This window comes from Theropithecus gelada, chromosome 11 (genome assembly GCF_003255815.1).
Source record: "Theropithecus gelada isolate Dixy chromosome 11, Tgel_1.0, whole genome shotgun sequence".
NCBI classification, from domain to species: Eukaryota; Metazoa; Chordata; class Mammalia; order Primates; family Cercopithecidae; genus Theropithecus; species Theropithecus gelada.
The window spans coordinates 62,726,592-62,746,342 of record NC_037679.1 but is presented as its reverse complement, the minus strand read 5'-3'; the positions used below and the strand labels follow the sequence as shown (position 1 = coordinate 62,746,342).

The following is a 19,751-nucleotide window of genomic DNA, read 5'->3' as shown; positions in this document are numbered from 1 at the left end:
CCTCCCTCCCTCTCTCTCTCTTTTTCTTTCTTTCTCTTTCTTTCTTTCTTTCTTTCTTTCTTTCTTTCTTTCTTTCTTTCTTTCTTTCTTTCTTTCTTTCTTTCTTTCTTCTTTTCTTTCTTTCTTTCTTCTCTCTCTCTTTCTCTCTTCCTCTCTTCTTTCTCTCTTTCTCTCTTCTTTCTTTTCCTTCTTTCTGATGGAGTTTTCGCTCTTGCTGCCCAGGCTGGAGTGCAATGGCGTGATCTCAGCTCACTGCAACCTCTGCCTCCTGGGTCCAAGCGATTCTCCTGCCTCAGCCTCCTGAGTAGCTGGAGTTTTGGCCTCCCAAAGTGCTGGGATTACAGGCATGAGCCATCGCGCCTGGCCGCCTATGAGTTTTCTAGCTGGACAAACACCTGGGGCATCATTTACTGATGAAGCCTTTGGGGTTTTTATGGAGAACTGGCTCTCAACCAGGGGCAATTTTGCTCCCCTCAACCCCAGAAGCCATTTGGCAATGTCTAGAGACATCTTGGGTTGCTACAACTGAGATGGGGATCTACTTACACAGGCCAGCCCCTCACAACACAGAATTGTCTGGCCAAAAATATCAATCGAGTTGAGGTTGAGAAACCTTTTTATAAGGAATTTCTCAAGTAGATCTTATCATGAAAAAATTTAATAAAATCAAATAACAGTTTCCTACTTAAATGCCAACCTCCTGTGCAAGCACTGTGCTATGCTAATTTAATGATGGAAAGGAGGAGACTGGTAACTCTGGGAAGTGATGTAATACAACAGTTATTGTTAAAAATTAATCCTGCTGTAAGTTACATTCCTTCATTTGAAGACAACTGTTAATAGCAAGACATGTGACCTTTACAAACCACTGAGTATGTTTCTCTCTAAAAGTTTCTTAAGTTGTTAGGTGGCCAGTGGTCTGTTTTGTGTCAAGTGACTTGGCCTTTCTTTCCTAAGGATTGCAGGAGAATCATATTTTAATGGCCTCGGTGCTAATGGAATGCATGAGACATCACTATTTTTAATTTTTATTTCAAATCTCAGTCCAAAGTCTGAGATGTTATAAGACTAGTTTCTGTCTTAACTGTTCTCAGTTGAGCCATGGAACATTCACAACATCACCTCTTTAGGAAATTGTTTTCTTTTTATTAGGAGTAAATGTCTCTTGCTGTCTTAAGGCTTTAAAAACACCCAGAAGCCATTTGCATTCTATAGTTATGGGTTGAAATTAATTACACTTAATGCTGGTTGAGATTTAGTTAGTATATAGGGTGTCCTCAAAGTCTTAGTACAGTTGCTTCCTTTATTTCTTCACCGGTTCATTTCATTTCTTCATTGTTTCATTTGTTCCTCCAAATTCTCACTCATTTCACTGTTTTTTATTTCTTATTTTATTTTTATGTTTAACATTTGTGGGTACATAGTAGGTGTATACATTTATGGGATACATGAGCTATTTTGATACAGACATGCAATGCATAATAATCATATTGAGGCAAATGGGATAGCTCTCATTTCAAGTATTTATCCTTTGTGCCAGAAACAACCCAATTATACTGTTTCAGTTATTTTAAAAAGTACAATAAATTGTTTTTGACTGTAGTCACCCTGTTGTGTTATCAAATACTAGGGATTATTCATTCTATCTGTTTGTATTTTTTGTACCCATCATTTCACTGTGTTAATTGGTGACAGGCATTTTTGCAGCAAAGATGAGTAAGACATGGACGTAATATTCTAGTTGGGGATTGAGACAAGTAACAGTAATAGCGTATTTATTAAGAGCTCTTATGCTACATATTCTTATAAGGGCTTCAGTGTGGCATCTTTTCTAATGCAACAACCCTATGAAGTAGGTCCTGTTATTAGCCCCATTTTAGATAAGGAAACTGAAGCACAGAGAAGTTAAGTATCTCACTCAAGATCACACAGCCTGTAACTGGCAGCGCCTGTGCTCACCACCACTGTGCTACATCCTTATCACAGTTCCGGACCCTAAAGGCTCTCATAGACACATTCCAGAGTGCTCTGGGAGCCCAGAGGGAGGGGCATCAGAGAGGACGGGGAGGATGGGGGAGGCATCCTAGAGGTGGAGATACTTAGGCCAGCCATTGAAGGAGCAGGGTGTTAGGCTGACTCAGAGGAGGTGGGTGGAGAGTGGGGATGGTATCCTAAGTGGAAGGAAGAGCACGTGCAAGGGCCAGGAGTGGGGAGCACCATTGCATGTTTGAAGAACAGTGCGATGGACTGAATGTTTGTGTCCACCTCAAAATTCATATGTTGAAATCCTAACCCACAGTGTGATGGTATTAGGAAGTATGGCCTTTCGGAGGTATAATAATTAAATCAAGAAAGTAAAGGCCTCATGATTGGAATGAGTGCCCTTAGAAAAGAGGTCCCAGAGAGCTCCCTCCCCCCTCCACCTTGGGAGGACACAGTAAGAAGTCACCACCTATGAACCAGGCTTCACCAGATCCTGAAATGGCTGGTGCCTTCATTTTGGACTTCCCAGTCTCCAGAACTATGAGAAATAAATTTCTGTTGTTTATAAGCCACTCAGTTTGTGATACTTTATTATAGCAACCCAAACAAAGACAAATAATAAGTAGTTCAGCAGAACCTGAGGCAAGGGTATATTCACGAGTGTGGTGGAGATAATGCTGGCTCATCTGCACCTGCTATGAACAGCCACTTTTGGCCATACCCTCCATATCCTGGGAATGGTCTCAGGCCCTGGAAGCTCATTTGGAGCTGTTTGGGCAGGAAATTACAGGCTTCTGAGTACCCCGAGTGTGGTCTAGTAGGGGGCCCAGGCTCTTGGGGAGCAGGGCCCTTTGGAACTTCAGATTCCTTGCCCTGGTGTAGCCAGCAGAGGGCCAGAATGGGAGCATCTAACATGTAGGACCCAGGGGAGGGGCTCCTGTTGCCAGGTCTAAGGGTCAAACTGCTGGAAACACATCTGGCAGTGGCTGAGCTGGGATTTAAACCTAGATCCATCTGAGAACATCTCTTGCTACTGCACCATGTTGCCTTGGATAGGACTCTTGGGAAGACTGTTTACACTGAAGATATCCCAACTTGTACAGATCTTATATAAGCACTGAATATTATCAATGTCACTAACATTCCAAGAGTCCCTACATTTCACTGTTGTTTGAACTTTTGCACAACTGGAATGTAAACTGTGCTTATTCCAATAGGCCCACTCAGTTGTGTCCTGGCTATTTTTCAGCTGAGTTTAGTTAAATAAGAGAGAAATGCTCATCTCTTCTCTTGTCCCTTACTTCCTATATCTATTAATAAGTAAAAATAAAAAGGCAAAGCATAAAGTTATTTGTTCTCAGTAAGAATCAAAATAGAGCTTAGAGTTTAAAAGCATATTATATACATGAACTCATTAGCTCTCCACAGGCAGAGATTCCTGGTCTCTAGACCTACCTGACAGGTGAGGGAACTGTGGTTTAGAAAAGTTTAGTCTTGTCTAAGGTCACCCCAGGGGGAGTGGTAGAGTTCATGTTTGAACCCACCCTTCTTGATCAGGTGGTCTTCTGTGACAAATGCAGTATGATTTTGAAGATTCTGCATAAGCTACTTGCCATATTAAGAAGGCATAAATGAAATAAATTTTTATCCCAGATGAACTAAATTACCTGAGGACTGATGGATTCATATTTTATCAATATAACTTAGCTAGTCTTTTTACTTCAGCCTTTTTTCGACTGAAGACAGTCAATTTGAGGTGTGGGAAGGTTTGTGGGTGATACATGTACCCCTAACATCACAATGTTAGTATATCTGACATTCCAAACACAAATTTGGATGCAGCTTGTATTATTCTGCTATTCCCATTTCATTTTTCGATTTTATCCTCTCAAACACAAAGGAAAGAGATTGGTTAAGGTATTCTATTTAGACTTTCTCAGAGGGTGGTAAAACATGCATACACCAGCTTGTTTGGTTCTCAGTATTGCCAGAATATATATTTGAGGGGAGGGTATGCCTGGATGCATATGTGTGTTGGGTGCCTCTGTGCCTATATGCATGGCTGTGGTGTATTTGTGCATTCACATGTATTGAGGGATTTCTAGGTGTCAGGTTCTGCTCAGAGATTGATGAATGTAATCTTGCTTAACTTTCGGCACAGCCCTGGAGGGAGGTACAGTTCTCTCCTTTTTATAGTTGAAGGGTTGAGCATCAGTTCAGAGAGGGTAAGGTAAGTGGCAGACTTGGGATTTGAACCTAAGTGTTCTGATACCCCAGCTCTTTCCATTCCATGTACAATAAGTACAGATCTATTTATTTGTCCAGATAGGACATGGTGATAATACAACCTGTCGGGGCAAATCTACACGCTGACCACCCAGTTATAAAAGGCGTGAACTTCCCAAAAGATGAAAGGGGCTCTGGAATCACAGAAACTGTTTTATCATGCTATGGTTTGATGTTGATTGTGGTTTTGAGCTCACAATGGCACTATGAGTCTTTTGCAGATGCTGATGATAGTGAGAACTGAAAATGGAACAGAGATAGAAACCTCAGTCTGCGAGTCAAAGACTTGGGTTCTAGCTTCAGTTCAGTCACTAATGCAAATACATTACACTGGTGTCATAGTTTCCAGAAACATTCTCTCATGTAATCATCACAACAACCTTATGGAGTATAAATCACTGTGCTCATTTTATACATGGAGCAACTGAGGCCAGAGAGATGGTGCCGCTTTCCCAGGTCATGCATCTGGTAGCTATCAGTGCTGAGACTTAAACCTAGGTCTTTAGTCCAAATACCATCTTCTTTCTATCATGTGAGCTGCCTTTGCCTCAGAAACTTTCACAGAAATGTTTGTATTCACAGTAAACCCCTTCTTTTGAAACCTAGAGTCCAGGAAACACCACTAATGCTTATTCACTTTCCCTAGTCTTGTTTTGCGCCACTAACAAGCAATATTTCATGAGTGAGGAAACAGGGATGTACATTAGAGGTCATACCGCTGTAATCTCAACAACCATTTGTTTCCCCAGTCACAGTGGCTTCCTTCTCCCACATTCTGACCACTTCATATCAAGTTATCAGGCCACATCAATATTCCGGAGTGTTCTAATGGTCATTAAAAAGGAAATAATTGTTGAGTGTTTAATTAAAGATTTGTTGAGTACCTACTACGATCCTTGCTCCTACTATGTGGGGTGGGGGTGGATACAAGGCTGAATAAGACACATTTCTTCCTCTTCAAGAAACTTACAGCAATGACTGGACACCATTTTCAATTGGAAAGGTTGGTAGAGGAATTGAAAAGACTTACTGAGTTTGGCCTGGTGCGACGGTGGTGCAATTTGCATTCCTATGACACAGGTTATTTGTTTTACATGTATTAATCATACTGCACCCCATTCCAGGTACGAAATTGTGGTAATGCTTCTTACACTCGCAGTGAGACTTCAGTAGACAGGAAGAGAAAAACAAATAGGATCCTAGTTAGTTACTTCAGCTGGCATTCTTTAATTTGTATGTTTATTCTTCCATAAAAACTCACTCAGAGTATGTCTGAAGTGTGAACTTAAACTAAAAAATTGTCAAAGTGTCTAAAAGTAGAAATCATGTTTACACATGTCACCTGCTGGAAAGCTTATACTCCTTGCTTATAAAGTTTAGTTTCAATTTTCTTGTTTCCTAATTCTTGACCTCCCTAGCTCCATAATTCCTGGTTTTAGATTGTTTATAGGTAAGCAGAAATTGATGTGCAAATGGGAGGTATTATTACTTTAGAATAATGGTTTTCAACCAGGAGTCTCAATCTAGGACACACTGGACAATATCTGGAAACAATTTTTCTTTTGTTTTTGAGACATGGTCTCACTCTGGTTGCCCAGGCTAGACTGTAGTGGTGAAATCTTGGCTCATTGCAGCCTTTACTTCCCAGGTTCAAGTGATTCTCCCACCTCAGTCTCCTGGGCGGCTGGGATTACAGGTGTGGATCATCATGCCCAGCTAATTTTTTTGTATTTTTAGTAGAGATGGAACTTTGCTCTGTTGCCCAGGCTGGTCTTGAACCCGTGTACTGAAGTAATCCATCTGCCTCCTCCCAGAGTGTTGGGATTACAGGAATGAGCCACCATGCCCAGCCTGGAAACATTTTTGAGTGCCACGATGGGAGGAGGCGGTGCTACTAGAGGTCAAGAATGCTGTTAAACATCTCACTATGCACAAGAAAGCCTCCTCCCACAAAGAATTATCCAGCCCAAAATGTGAAAAACGTCGAGGTAGAGAAACCCTGCTTTGGAATCATGCACGCGCTGCTTCTGTGTGAGCAATGGAGAATTTCTAAGACTTGAAAATCTGTCTTGGAACCCATTTTCAGAGATAAAGCATATGTTTTATCTCACATGCAAGGTCTTGACAGTCGTGGCGTAACATTAATTTTCCCTTAAAGACCCTAATTTTACAGGTGGGAATTTAGGCCCTTGAATTTTTCTGCAATCCTGCCCCAGAAATCGATAGCAGAAAAATGTTGCATAACATATCCTTTCTCTTTGGAGGCAAGGTTGGGTGGATACTCTGCAGGGAATTCTAGGAACATTCCCATCAGCTAGCATCCAGGTGATTAGACTGCATGGCTGTTCGGGTCGGGCACTGAACTGTTCCTCCTACCAGTGCAGCAACATCCTTCTGTATGGACACATTTCCTTCACTGAAGGCTTGATGTGCAGTTATGGACACATAAGGCATCCACTAAATAAATACGCAATGGATGAATGTGCTATTTAGGGCCAAGGCTCTTTCCACTGGATTCTTCAGTGAGGGTCTCCTGACCAGATTTTTTATCAGTCAAGGTCCCGATGTCATTTAGAGGGACAGTGTCTCTCCCCAGAATATTCTCACTGCTCCCTATAATCTATCAGTGCTGCCTGATGTTTTATCTGTTTCATTCCTTTGGGACAGGGTATTTTTGGTTCTAAGAGCACTTTTTAAATTAGAAAGCCATTGCAGAATGGAGGATTGCTGGTAAAAGTCAATCATATGTTCAACAGTTAATTTGTTAATCTAATTTTTAATTATGTATATATTTTGCCAAACACCATATAGGACTGTCACAAGAGAGAATGTAAGACAATTAAGTTTGGATGGGGAGCTGAGAAAGTGTGAGTTTAAAGGATAGACTGGGTGAGCTGGCACCGATTTCAGGCCCTGAGCACATGGAGGACTGTCTGGGAGGGGAAGACCAAGCGGAACATTGAAAGGGAGAATTGGCATGGCATAGAAGACAAATGATACCTATGACACATAGTGGCTTGTCAAACTTCTAGAGGTTTCAGTTCCCTGCATCATTTGCTCACCTGTCCAGGCCCATCATATTTGCACACTGTAGACTTTGGAGGGCAGTTTCCAAAGTTAGTTTGGCAGGGGTCCACAGGCAAGCACACTCGGCCATCCCCATGGTAGCCTTCTTGGCATGTACAACTGTGCTGATTTGGTCCCAGGTACATACAATGAGCACGAGGGTGGCAGATTTTTTGTAAACATGGATTGATGGCTTGAGGGGCAATAGCAAAATGAGAGGCAGTTAGTGAACAAGGATGGAGAAGGAAAACTGAAGGGTGAGCAACAGTGGATCACAGCTCATCAAAGCCGCAAAGGCAACTCACAGTTTTCAAACTCAAATATTTCCTTTCATTTCCTCCATGAACCAGACAGATTTATGTATGGTCATCAGAAATTGTAAAAATATTGCGTTGATATATTAGTTGGCCATTTGGTGTATGTAGTTGAATATAAAATAGCATGAAAGAAAACACTAACACTTACAGAATTTATAATATGTACTAAGCCCTGCTCTAAGAAGTTGCTATGTATTAACTCATCTAATCTTTACAATAATCCCTGAAGGTAGGTACCATTATTAGCTCCATTTCACAGATAGAAGAATGGAGACACAGGCAGGTTAAAGGTCATGTAGTCAGTAGAAGGCAGATCTGGGACTGAACCCAGGCAGTCTGGCTTGAGAGTCCATGTTTTTAACTGATACATAATACAGCTTTTTATAAAGTGAATAAAATCAAAAAGATAAAATAAGAAGCATTAAATGTTGTTCTAACATTGATTAAGGTGATACGAAAACATGTAAAAATCTATATATATGATTTCATAAGAGAAGAAGTTGCCATTTATTAAGCATTTTGCTTGGCACTTTTTATATACATTTCACTCAACTACACAGAGAAGTAGAAATTGTCATTGTGTTAAGGAGGTTGTGAGGTTTTTTTTTTTTTTTTTTTTTTTTTTTTTTTTTTTTTTTTTTTTTCCCCTGTTAAATAACCTAAACATCTCAATGAATAAACTAGTGGAATCTAAATTCTACTCACGCTCGCAGTGTTTGCCATCGCCCTGGTAATTGGGAAGGCATTTGCATTCCAGTTTGTTTTCATCTTCAGTGGAAGGCGAACATCTGGAATTTTCTGGGCAGAGCAAGGCTGCACATTCAGGGACGGCTGCATAGGAAAATTGTTGAAGTACTTGCGTTAGTAGAATAACCAGTTCTTAAGACCCCAAACTGCAGTATTCCCTTTTATTAAAAAGCAATACAAACTCATTGTAACAATTAAAAAATTACAGAACACATAAGTTAAAATTGTCTTCTTCTTAGTCTCCCAAAGTTGCCAATATCATCAGTCAATAAAATATGTTTATTTATAACATTTATCTGTATGATTTTGTAAAAAAATAGAATCCTGTTAAAATATTTAGCAATGTAATTTTTAATTTAACAATATACTATGAAAGTCTTTAAGGATCTGCCTTGATCTCTAGTAACTGCATAGTATTTCAAAAGACAGGTGTGATGTAGATGGCTGTCAAAAACTATGAAGGGTCTGACATATCAGCCAACTTGCAAAGTGAACAAGTTGGGCTGATAAAGTTTCATGGATGCTGGTAGAAGATACAAAACTTCCGGGTCAGAGTGGAAGTACAGCTTAATACTTACAGCAGGGGCAGCAGCCAGGGTATCAGCATTTTGGCACCAGTTTTTCCAAACCTCAATTCCCATGGGGCAATTCAAAGAGGACTAGACTGAGACATGCACATGCAGTGGGTTTCATTATAGGAGGTGAGCCCTGATCTTAGGGTACCTAATTTTTTTTTTTTTTTTTTATAATGGGCAATGTATTATTTAGGGACACACAGGAGACAGAAACCACATAATTATTTGAACAGGGAAAGTCGTAATATAAATGATTATGAACAATTAAAATCATGACAAATCAGCCAGTGAGAGTTTAAAATAAAAGAATTCTAAAGAATAAAGAAATAGCAGGTCTATAAAGAGCAGCCACTGTATTAGGACTGAGACAAGTACCCAACATACAACCTTCTTCCCTCCAGGCTGAGATCTGAATATCACCGGAAAAAGCATGGCATTAGTCACAAGCTAGCAAAGTTGCAGAGATGCCTTGACCATATTTGCTGGAAATCTGCTCTCTGGGGTGGCTGGCAGGTCATGCATGGGGAGGTCACAAGCCTTGGAACTCACTAGGTGCCAAAGGAATCTGCTAGCCAGTGGGCGCTGCAGGCAGCAGCAGCTAAGAAGCCACCTCTCTGTCATGCAGTGCACCTCTGTGTGTGGTTCAGGCCTGGGCAGCTCCAGACCAGCTGTGTGGGATTCAAGGGGTGTGTCCAGCTCCCCAGATGGCCAGCTCTTCAGGGGCCTTGCTATGCATGGGACTGAGGAGAGGAGTACAGAACAGCTTTCCCCCGGGCTGAGGCATGGGCCTGTGCAGTCTGGGGCTCCTGGCTGTGCTGCTACTTTCTAAGTCAAGCACTGGACAGTGTGCAGTGGCCAAATGCTTGAGGGAGCTGAGCTCTGCAGGAACCCAGCACTGGAGAAACTATGTGGGGCTAAGAAACAGAAAAAAGTTGTTCTTTGGGAGCCTGGTGAGTGAGTCAAACCAGAAACAGGGAGAGAGTCCCCACTTCTTCCTCTACAGTCCTTCTTTGATAAGGCTTCTCTACACTCTTCATTGATAAGGCTTCATGTTTTGCTAGCTAGCAAAGGAGAATCATTTATACAGCCCAGCTCCATTATCACAGAGCAGGCAAAAAGGGTGATTTTGGAGCTGAGAGGCACTGGCAGTAAGCATGCCTGCCCTTTGCTCCTGAGGGAGATACTATGTCTTCCAAGTCTGTTCAGTATACAAACATCCTTGAACAGATGATCTGGAACAAAGAGCAGTCAGTGTATTGCTCTCAAGATGTGCACACATGTGAGAGATGCATGGAGAATTGTCTCCCAACAGTGGCTAGTTGAGTAAAATAGTTCACAGAGACTATTCCCCCAACCCTTTCATAAACCAGAAGTTTTGGCAGAAAGTGGCCGCTCCTTCAGGATTACATTTTCCACCCCACTTTACATCCAGGAAAGGTCACGTGACTAGTTCATGCTGATGGAATATTGAGCAGAGGTTTTATATATTTTTTCCTGGACTTTCATAAGCAGGTGCCTCTCCATCTTCTCTTTCCCATCTGTGATGGCTGGAAGCAGAGTACTCTGAGGTACTAGAGAATGACAGAGTCACAAGATGGAAAGATCTGGATCCCTAATCACCATGTAGTGGAGAGCTGACACCAGCCAGGAATTGGACTGTTACATGAGTGAGAACTATACATTTTTAGTGTTAAGCCAGAGGTTCCCAATAATTTTTTCACGGTACCCCAACATCAAAAGAAATACCGAAAAGGTTCATTTATTTAGCTGTTAGAATCACTTAGCAGCCATTTGAAAAAGTGACATGCTTAATAGAAAAATGTCTATTTTTAAGTAACCACATTGACCTACATATAAGACATGTGAGTGTGTTGGACACTGCACAACTTCTCAAACTTTAAAATTTGATACAGATTGGAGACTGGCACCCTCATTTCAGTCACATTGATTTTTATGAGGTACTTGCCTTTTATCATAGTAATCATTGAAAATGTACCTTTGCAAAGATGTGATGTCACTGCAAGGAATTAGTGTGACCTCATGTTGAAATTGTGAACTAACTCAAGCTAGCCGTTCATGTGGTATCTGACAGATGTGTCTCTGTGTTTCCCTCAGAAATTTAAAATATCCAATAGTAGCCAGTGAATTTGATTATAGTACCTTGGGACACCCTGGCGCACAATTTTAAAACCATAGTGTTAAGTCATTGAAGTTTTGTGTTTATTTTTTATAGCAACTAGCATTATCCTAACTAGTATAGGATGTACCACAACTTATTCAACCAATTTCCTACTGGTGGGAATTCATGTCGTTTTCGGCTTGTTATCTTCCTACAAATAGCATTTCCATACATTTCTTTGATCATATATGCTTACCTTTGCCAAATTCCTGTCCTCTCCTGGGGTAAATTCTTAGAATTGGGGCCACAGAAGCATACTATAAGCATGTCTTCAAATTTAGTAAGTAAATTTCCCCCATAGGTTGTAGGAATTCACTGTCATTTTTTTCATACCCACAGATGGATACTATCTATCTTTTCAATCTTTGTAACATAGTGGGCAAAACAAACAAACAAACAAAAATAAACCCCCAGGACTCCAAATATGACTGCATTTTAATATGTATGGGTGTGACGATTAGTGGACTTAGCACCTTTTTCATGTTTATTGCTGGTTTTCATTTCTTTCTGAGACAGAGTCTTGGTCTGTCACCCAGGCTGGAGTGCAATGGCGTGATCTCGGCTCACTGCAACCTCCACCTCCCAGGTTCAAGTGACTCTTCTGGGTCAGCCTCCTGAGTAGCTGGGATGACAGGCACCCGCCATCATGCCTGGATGATTTTTGTATTTTTGTAGAGACAGGGTTTCTCTATGTTGGCCAGGCTGGTCTTGAACTCCTGACCTCAGATGATCCAGCTGCCTCGGCCTCCCAAAGTGCTGGGATTATAGGCATGAGCCACCACGCCCAGCCTGTTTTCATTTCTTAGTCTGAAATTTAGACTTTAGACTTTACATGAATCCAATTTTTTATTATAAAAATGTATCTGCCATGTGGATTTTAAATATTTTTGTCCTAGTCTCTTGTCATTTGGCTTGACAGAATTATTTTTTTTTTTTTTACTCGGAAGCATATCTATTAGGGTTTTCCATTAGGCCGGCTTCTGGACTGGGTCTCCTGCCTTACTGAGAAGGCCTGTGCCCAGGAGTCCATTGGACAATGGCAGGAGTGGCCAAGGAAGGGGACTGACTGAGGATCACAGAAGACCCGTCCCACCCATTTGCCTTTCCATTTGGACTGGAAGCTTGCATGGCTGTCCCAGCTACAGGAAGAAGGCAGAGGCTGAGTTTATTCATCCTGTTGCTACCACCGCTCACGGCATTTCAACTGCTTCCAATAAAATGAGTTTGCATTTGCTGACTTTCAATCTCACCCAACCCTTTCATTTTACAGGAGACTAAAGTCCCGAGGATAAGTTAAATGAGGCTAGTGGCACAGGCAGAATGACCGATTTCTTAACATGTCGGCTCCCAATTCACCCTTCAGAGCTGGCTCTGCCATCATGTGAGTTTCTCCTTCACAGAGCGATGTTAAGCTTTGCCAGTAGAGGGCGCTGGCGGGAGGCGGGGGCTCCTCTTTCTGCCTCCAGGGAGCCATGTGGTGCTGCTGCTGCCTGTTCCTTGGCTGCTGCTGCGGGGTCTGCTCAGGAATGATCTGCCCCAGCGGTGCACCCAGAGTTCCTCAGTGACTGACCTTGCTTGGCCTGGACCTAGTGACCACCTTCCCACAGCCCTCTCGACATAGACATTGTGTATTCCAGGTTTTTTGCCTGAGAGGTCCCTGATTTCTTGTGCCTCACCCACCAGCCTCAGCTCCCCAAGGCCCTGGAGGGTTGCCCCATGCCTGCTAGGTGACTGTGGTCCAGTGCTGGCCTGGATAAAACAGCAAACTTCTCGGCCACCCACCACATCCTCTCCAACAAGGTTTAAATCCAGCCTTGGGGACAGCCACCCCCTTCCAAATTTGTCCCTTGTTTGTTATGCTCCATCCTCTCTAGAGTTCTGTTTGCATTTTTACAGCCGCTCTCCTATCACAGCTTACTAATTATCCCTATTAAACTTCCCTTGTTTAAATCACCCCTCGGTTTCTAGCTCTTGATTGGACCCAGTATAATAGATTGCTTTCAGAATTTCCCATGGATTCAAATAACTTTAGTTCTAGCTGTCCTCTTTACTAGTTGTGTGGCCTTTGGTGAATCACTTAGCGTTGGTGAAGCACCCTTTCCTCTTCCTTAGGGCTGTTAATGTGTTCCACCTTTGAGGCTCATAATCGAGAAGATGCTGTGTCTCCTTTACTAGGTGACTAACTTGTTGCAATGGCTTGTGTTGGCTTCCCAGCCCCAGTGTCCCTCTTTCCATTCTACCTTTCACGTGGCCTCCAGCTCAACCTTCCTAAAACACAGCTATAGCCTTGACACCACACTGCTTCTGTTCTCTCTCTTCCTCCTCCTCTCTTTCCCTCCTCTTCTTTTCTTTTCTCTTCTACATTCTCTTTTTAATTTCTGGTTTCTTTCCAGAAAACTTTTGGTGGTACCTTGCCCCTGCAGAGAACCAGTAACAGATACAAAATCGAAATACATACATTTGTGCCTATTTAATCTGGCGTGGCATTAAGGAAACTAGCAGTACTTACGCTTGTCACACTTGGGACCAGTGTACGCAGAGTAGCACTCACAGGTTCCATCGCCATCTAGTCCACTGTTGCACACCCCATGCACACAGTTGCACGCTGGAGACAGAAAGTGGGGGGTTTTTATCACCTGACATAGACTGTTGCTAAACATTCTGGAAGGCTAGTATTTTCAGATCATCTTTGCTGAGACTCTGCATAATAAGGTGAAGAAGACCATGGATTTGAAGTCCTAAAGACCCTTGTTTGAACTTTGGTTCCTCTCCCTTTTATCAGCACCAGGATTTTTTTTTTTTTTAAGTTTAACATATGGATAATAGTGCCTACTTCCTGGGATTTCTATAGAGTCAAGTAACATAATGTATATAAAGCATGGGGCATATCATGTGCATTGGAGTTCTTTCCCCTACTCTCAAATTATTTACTTCATCTTTGGATATCTCAACAAGAGAATTAATTTAGTGTCTTATATACACCTGCTATGTTTAAAAGAGAAAAGCTACTACTAACTCAATCACTGTTGGTAGCAGATATCTATACAAATAAGTCCTACCTATTGATGGGGCAATGCAAGGATAAAAAAAGGAAAATATTTGAAAGGGTCTAGAATAACCATGCCATATTTTCTAGCTTGATGTTTTAGCCCAGTGACAGATCATTTCAGGGATGACAAATGAAGGGCATTTGAAATGGATGTGAATGGTCAACTCTTTAGTTTGCAGTTGGTTTGTAGCAAGATTTACTATCAGGCTAGGCCATCAGCATCCTATGGCCAGCCCTCTCCGGAGCATGCTGTATTAGTTTTCTATCGCTGCCATAACAAGTTCCACAAACTTAGAGACTTAAAACAACACAAATTTATCTTACAATTCTGGAGGTCAGAAGTCCGAAATGTACTCATTGAGCTAAAATCGGTGTTTCAGTTGGGCTGCTATTGCTCTGGAGACTTTGGTGGAGAATCTTTTGTCTTTTCTAGCTTCTAGAGCCCATCTTTATTCCTGGGCTCATGAAACCCTTTCTCCATCTTCAGAGCTAACAATGGCAGGTCAAATACTTCTCATGCTACCATTTCCATGGTTCTCTCTTCTGTCTTTCTCATCCACTTACAACAACCCTTGTGATTACATTGGACTCACCTGGATAATCCAGGCTACTCTCCCTATCTTAAATCAGTCAATTAGCAACCTTAATTCCACCTGCAACCTTAAGTCTCCTTTGCCATATAACCTAACATATTCATAGGTTCCAGGGATTAGGACATTTTGGGGGCTCATTTTTCTGCCTACTACACGTGTCTTCAGTGCATGTAAGCCAACTTAATATTAGCTCAAATGAAACATAATTAAGAAGATGCACCTGCTTAAAAACTTAACCAGAAATACCAGCAAAGCAAGGATCAATGAAGTTTAAAGTATTCCAAACATCTAATAAGTCATCAAGTCCTTTGTTTTCTCTGTCTCTATCTCCCACCTTGATCTTCTGCTCTTCATCTCCACTGGTGCCATTTTTGTTCAGGCCTTTATCATGTTTTGCCTGGACTATCGCAGTAGCATGATACCTGGCCTCGCTATTTCTAGTTTCTTGCCTCTCCATTTCATTCTTTTCATTTGATTAGCAATGGCATCAGGGTGACCGTCCCAAAAATATCTCAATGACTCTCAGTTACCAACCAAATAAAAGTTAGATTTCTCAGTTTGGTAAACAATGGCCGTTCCAACCTGACTCTAACCTTGGTAAGTTTTCATTTTCATCTTTCACCCCTTTATTTTATACATCTTCAATTCTTAGCATGTGGGATGATTCATTCACTATTCATCGTCCTTCCTTCAAAACACTTATGGAATACATATTATGTTCAGAGTACCACGCTAGAGATTAATGCCCAAAAATAAAGAGGACAAAGTCTCTGCCATCAAACAGATCACAGTCTAATGGCAGAAGAAAACAGCCAATCCCAATGCACTGGAATAAATGCTATGAAATGACCAACCAATGGGAGCTGGCCAGGAAAAGAGAAAGTGGGGTTGGCCCAGGGAAGACCATGCCAGGTGGAAGCAGCAGGAAATGCATCTTGCATGTTCACACCTCCAGGCTTTTCCTCTGCTGCGCTCCCTTTTGTGTGCTAACTGGAATCCTTGTCATCCTTCAAGGCCAGCCAAAGCCCCCACTTCTGTGTTGCCATCTCAGTGGTCTCCAAACAATCTGTGCTCCTCTGGCTCCAGCAGCACTTTCTTTGTTCCATGTCCACTATTGCATCCTATGACAACTACAAGTTTGTTAATACCTGACAGCTGAAGACCATCAGGAGCGCACCAATGGTCAAATCAAGTCAGCAGCAAGGGTGAGCCATTCTGCGAGAAGTAGCAGTAGGCTCTTACGTCAGCCAGGACAGGCTGGATAGTTCTCATGGTCATCCATTGTTGCTGAGTCTCTGTTCAGACATGATTATTCCCTGGCCTAGTTTTTGTCTTTTCCTCCATAGATATAGTGAGTCTTTTGTCTGATGGTGATATTCTGCAAAATTCTTTATGCTTAGCAGCAGAACACCACAGCCTGTCCGGTAGCAACTAGGCCAGCAGCCAGGAGACAGCTGTCAGGGCTGCTGTTTTCTTTCTCAATCTGTATATTTTTCTCCCCTATTAGATTGAGACTGCTTGGAATGACCTCCCCACCTCTGTATTTCCCCACATGTTTTACGGTGCCCTGTAACAATACCAACAACTACGCAACTAAATTTTAGATAACGACATTGCCCAGCAGGGCCAGGATTAGGGTGAGGAGAGTGAAACAGGGTCGTGCAAGCGCAGAGCTGCATCCCGCTGTTATTTAGCATTTTGATGTTTCATTCAATAATTTTTAAAGTATTATTGTCATAGGTTGAGTTTTGTCTCCCAAAATAATATGGCGGAGTCCTCATCCCCAGTACTTCAGAATGCTCCTGTTTGGAAGTAGGGTCATTGCAGATGTAATGAGTTAAGATCAGGTCATACTGGAGTAAGGTGAGCCCATAATCCAGTATGACTGGTGTCCTTATGAGAAGGGGAGACACCACAGACACGATGGGAAGAGGCATGTGAAGAGGGAGGCCGAGATCAGAGTGATACTGTCACAACCAAAACCAGCTGGGGCTACCAGAGGCTGAAAGAAGCAAGGAAGGACCTTCTTCTAGAAGCTTCAAAAGGAGCATGGCCCTGCCAACACCTTGATGTTTGACTTCTAGTTTCCAGAACTGGAACAATAAGCTGCTGTTGTTTTAAGCCACCCAGTGTGTAGTACTTTGCTGCAGCTGCCCTAGGAAATCAGTGTAGTTATTGATCTTGATTTTTGAGTTGTTTTGATGCCTCCTTAAATTTTTCACCCGAGGCCCCACACTTCTCTTTACTGAGTGCTTACTATCTATCAGGCATTTTGCCAAGTGCGTTGCATGTGTCATCTCATGTTTACCACATCCTTTGAGGTAGGTATCATTACTACCTGTGTATCACACAGGAAAAAACGGGAGATAGCTAGCTCAAGTAGTCCCTCAAATAACTGAAGAATTAAATGGGATTTGCAGTGCCATCCTCCCTTCAAAACTCAATTGACATTGTTTCTATTTTAGCCAAGCACTTTGATATCTACCTATGGCTGTGGATTTTTGGAATAAACAAGTTCTGGAGAGCAGTAAAGTTGGTTATGGAGATAGTGGGGTGAGGAGGGAGTGTACTATGGGCTCAGTGGAGAAGATTCAATTCAATTCAAAAAATATTTACCCAGCTTTATTAGGCACTAGGTATACAACATGTGAGTAATTGATAATATCTAAAGTCCAGGAGCTCACAGTGCAGTGGGAAGCCAGGCTCTAGGAGATACAGTGACAATTCCTGTCCTAAGTGCTGTCATGCAGCCATTGGAGGAAGGTGAGGGGCACAGAGGGCTCCTGCTCCCAACTCAGTGCAAATTGCGAGTGTTGTCCTTGTCATTAAGATTGCCCTCCTGGCTGTGTGGTATTGGCCCAAGGCCCTGGCATGAGCCTCTCCCTTCATGCCATCTTCCACTACAGCCTCTCTACTGGATTAACTGCCAGGCACTGGCAGCTTTTGGAAGCCTCTGACGCTGCATTGCAGGCTGCCAGCTGCTGCCAGGAACATGTCCTTGGGAAGGAGATGTGAGTGGCAGAGGGTTTCCCAGATGATCATTGAAAGAGCACTTGGTACTCGTTAACCAGTCTCAGTAAATCTCTAGAGACACATAAAACTTGGGTGGTATAACTTTAAAGTGGTGAAAGCCATGGCCATGCTGGTCAGAGGGATGGTATGCACAGCCTCCTGTGACGTGCCCCATAGCAGAGTAAGCTGCTCCCTCTCCTGTGCTCCCATAGGATCTTGTCTGGGCTGTGCACACTGCATCATCACAGTCGTCACCCACATTTCCAGCTCCTTGGGACTGGGCACCTAATCTCATCACTCGTAGGATCCACATCACCTGTCTGGTGTGTAATATATGATGGACACTCACCAGAGGCAGACTGGGGCAGCGCTTGGGGGCCCAGGCTCTGGAGTCACACACATGGGGTCAAATCCTGCCTCTGCCCCCATAATAGCTGCATGGCCTTGAGCAACCCTCTCTGCTTCTTCATACATAAAAGGAGAACCCCCACCTCCTTTGGAGAGTTGTAGTGAGGATCCAAAGAAACCCCTCTGCACATGGTCTGACACACAGGAGGTGCTTAGCAAATACGAGTGACTCTTCTTAACAGTACATGGTTGTGGGATTGATTCGGGGATCATGTTAGAGAAAACGGGCTTTGCAATCTGGCTAGCTGGAAAGGAGGCACTGAGCAGGCTACGGTACTGGCAGCAGAGATGAAAACCTTTGGCTGCTGCAGCTCGAAATCATCTCTAAACCAACGAGCAGTCTAGGAGGAGAGTGCTACCACAGAAGATTACAGACTGTTAAAAATAAACTGCACCTAATAGAGCTGTCCTACTTCCAGGCAGAATGGCCATCTCCCCGGACCAATGTCTCATTGGATGATACAACACTGGCACCCAGTGGATGCCTGGATGAAAAGGTTTGCAGTCTCCATAGTCCTTGTCAGTGGGAAACAACCAGCCATTGCTGAGTCATTCATCCATCCATTCATTCATCAGTGACTCGCTTGCTGTTGGATTATTTTTGTCCTCACTTAATACTTACTTCTATTGATTGAGTGCTTGTGACATAATACTAGGAGCTTTACTATGTTGTCAATCCCATGAAATTGATATTATTATTCCTGTTTTATAGATGAGAAAGGCTTAGGGGATTTAAATAGCTTGCCCTCGGTCACACACCAAGTAGGGTCTGTTTCAAACTATGGTCAAACTGAGTTTAAAGCCTGTTCTCTTAATTGTTACATTCTAGAGCTGTGGTATTTAATTTGGTAGCCATAAGCCACATGTGCCTATTTAAATTTGAATTAAGTGATATTTAGTGCAATTTGAATTTTAACTCTTTAGTTGCACTAGCCCCATTTCAGGTGCTCAATGGTCACATGTGGCTAGTGGCTACTGTATGGGACAGTGCAAACAGACAATATTTCCTTCATCACAGAAAATTCCATTGGAATCCATAGCTTGGAAGTTTTTCTCTTGGGTCTCAGTTTAAGTTTCCAGTTTTCTTACCTAAAAATTTAGGTGTTGAAGCCATCTTTCTCCCTTTCACTTGCCCTTTCTCCATGACACCAAGTGTGAAGGGAGGATCCTTCCTTTATTTGGAAATGTTGGGAATTTCCCTGTGCATCTCTGCTCAACGGTAACCAACACCAGTGTCTTGGAGATAACATGGGTCTTCTTCCTCATTTGTCATCTCCAGACAATTTACTAGGCTTTCTTGGGATCTAAGCAACACTGGATGCTTTCTTTACTCCTTCCCATTTCAATATATATTTAGCATATGTGATTTAAATTCTTAAATGGCAGGGAAGGGTAAATTTGGGAGGAGACATGCTATTTCTATACAGTTGACTGATTACATTTTAGTCGCTGTCCTTTAATGTAATGTTTAAATTTAAAAACACATGGGATACCAATATCCATTGTTTTTTGGGTTTATTTATTTATTTATTTGAG

At 42.3% G+C, this 19,751-nt stretch overlaps 1 protein-coding gene across 1 annotated transcript in view; it reads right to left on the bottom strand.

Annotated features, from left to right (window-relative positions):
* Positions 1-19,751, bottom strand: part of STAB2 (stabilin 2) — a 170,639-nt gene that overhangs the window by 117,493 nt on the left and 33,395 nt on the right. Inside the window, exons 6-9 of the mRNA XM_025402059.1 lie at positions 13,663-13,758; positions 8,358-8,483; positions 7,332-7,528; positions 5,300-5,433 (exon numbers count right to left, since the gene is read on the bottom strand). Coding sequence (XP_025257844.1) covers positions 5,300-5,433; positions 7,332-7,528; positions 8,358-8,483; positions 13,663-13,758 — 553 coding nt within the window. The remainder of the gene's footprint in view (positions 1-5,299; positions 5,434-7,331; positions 7,529-8,357; positions 8,484-13,662; positions 13,759-19,751) is intronic.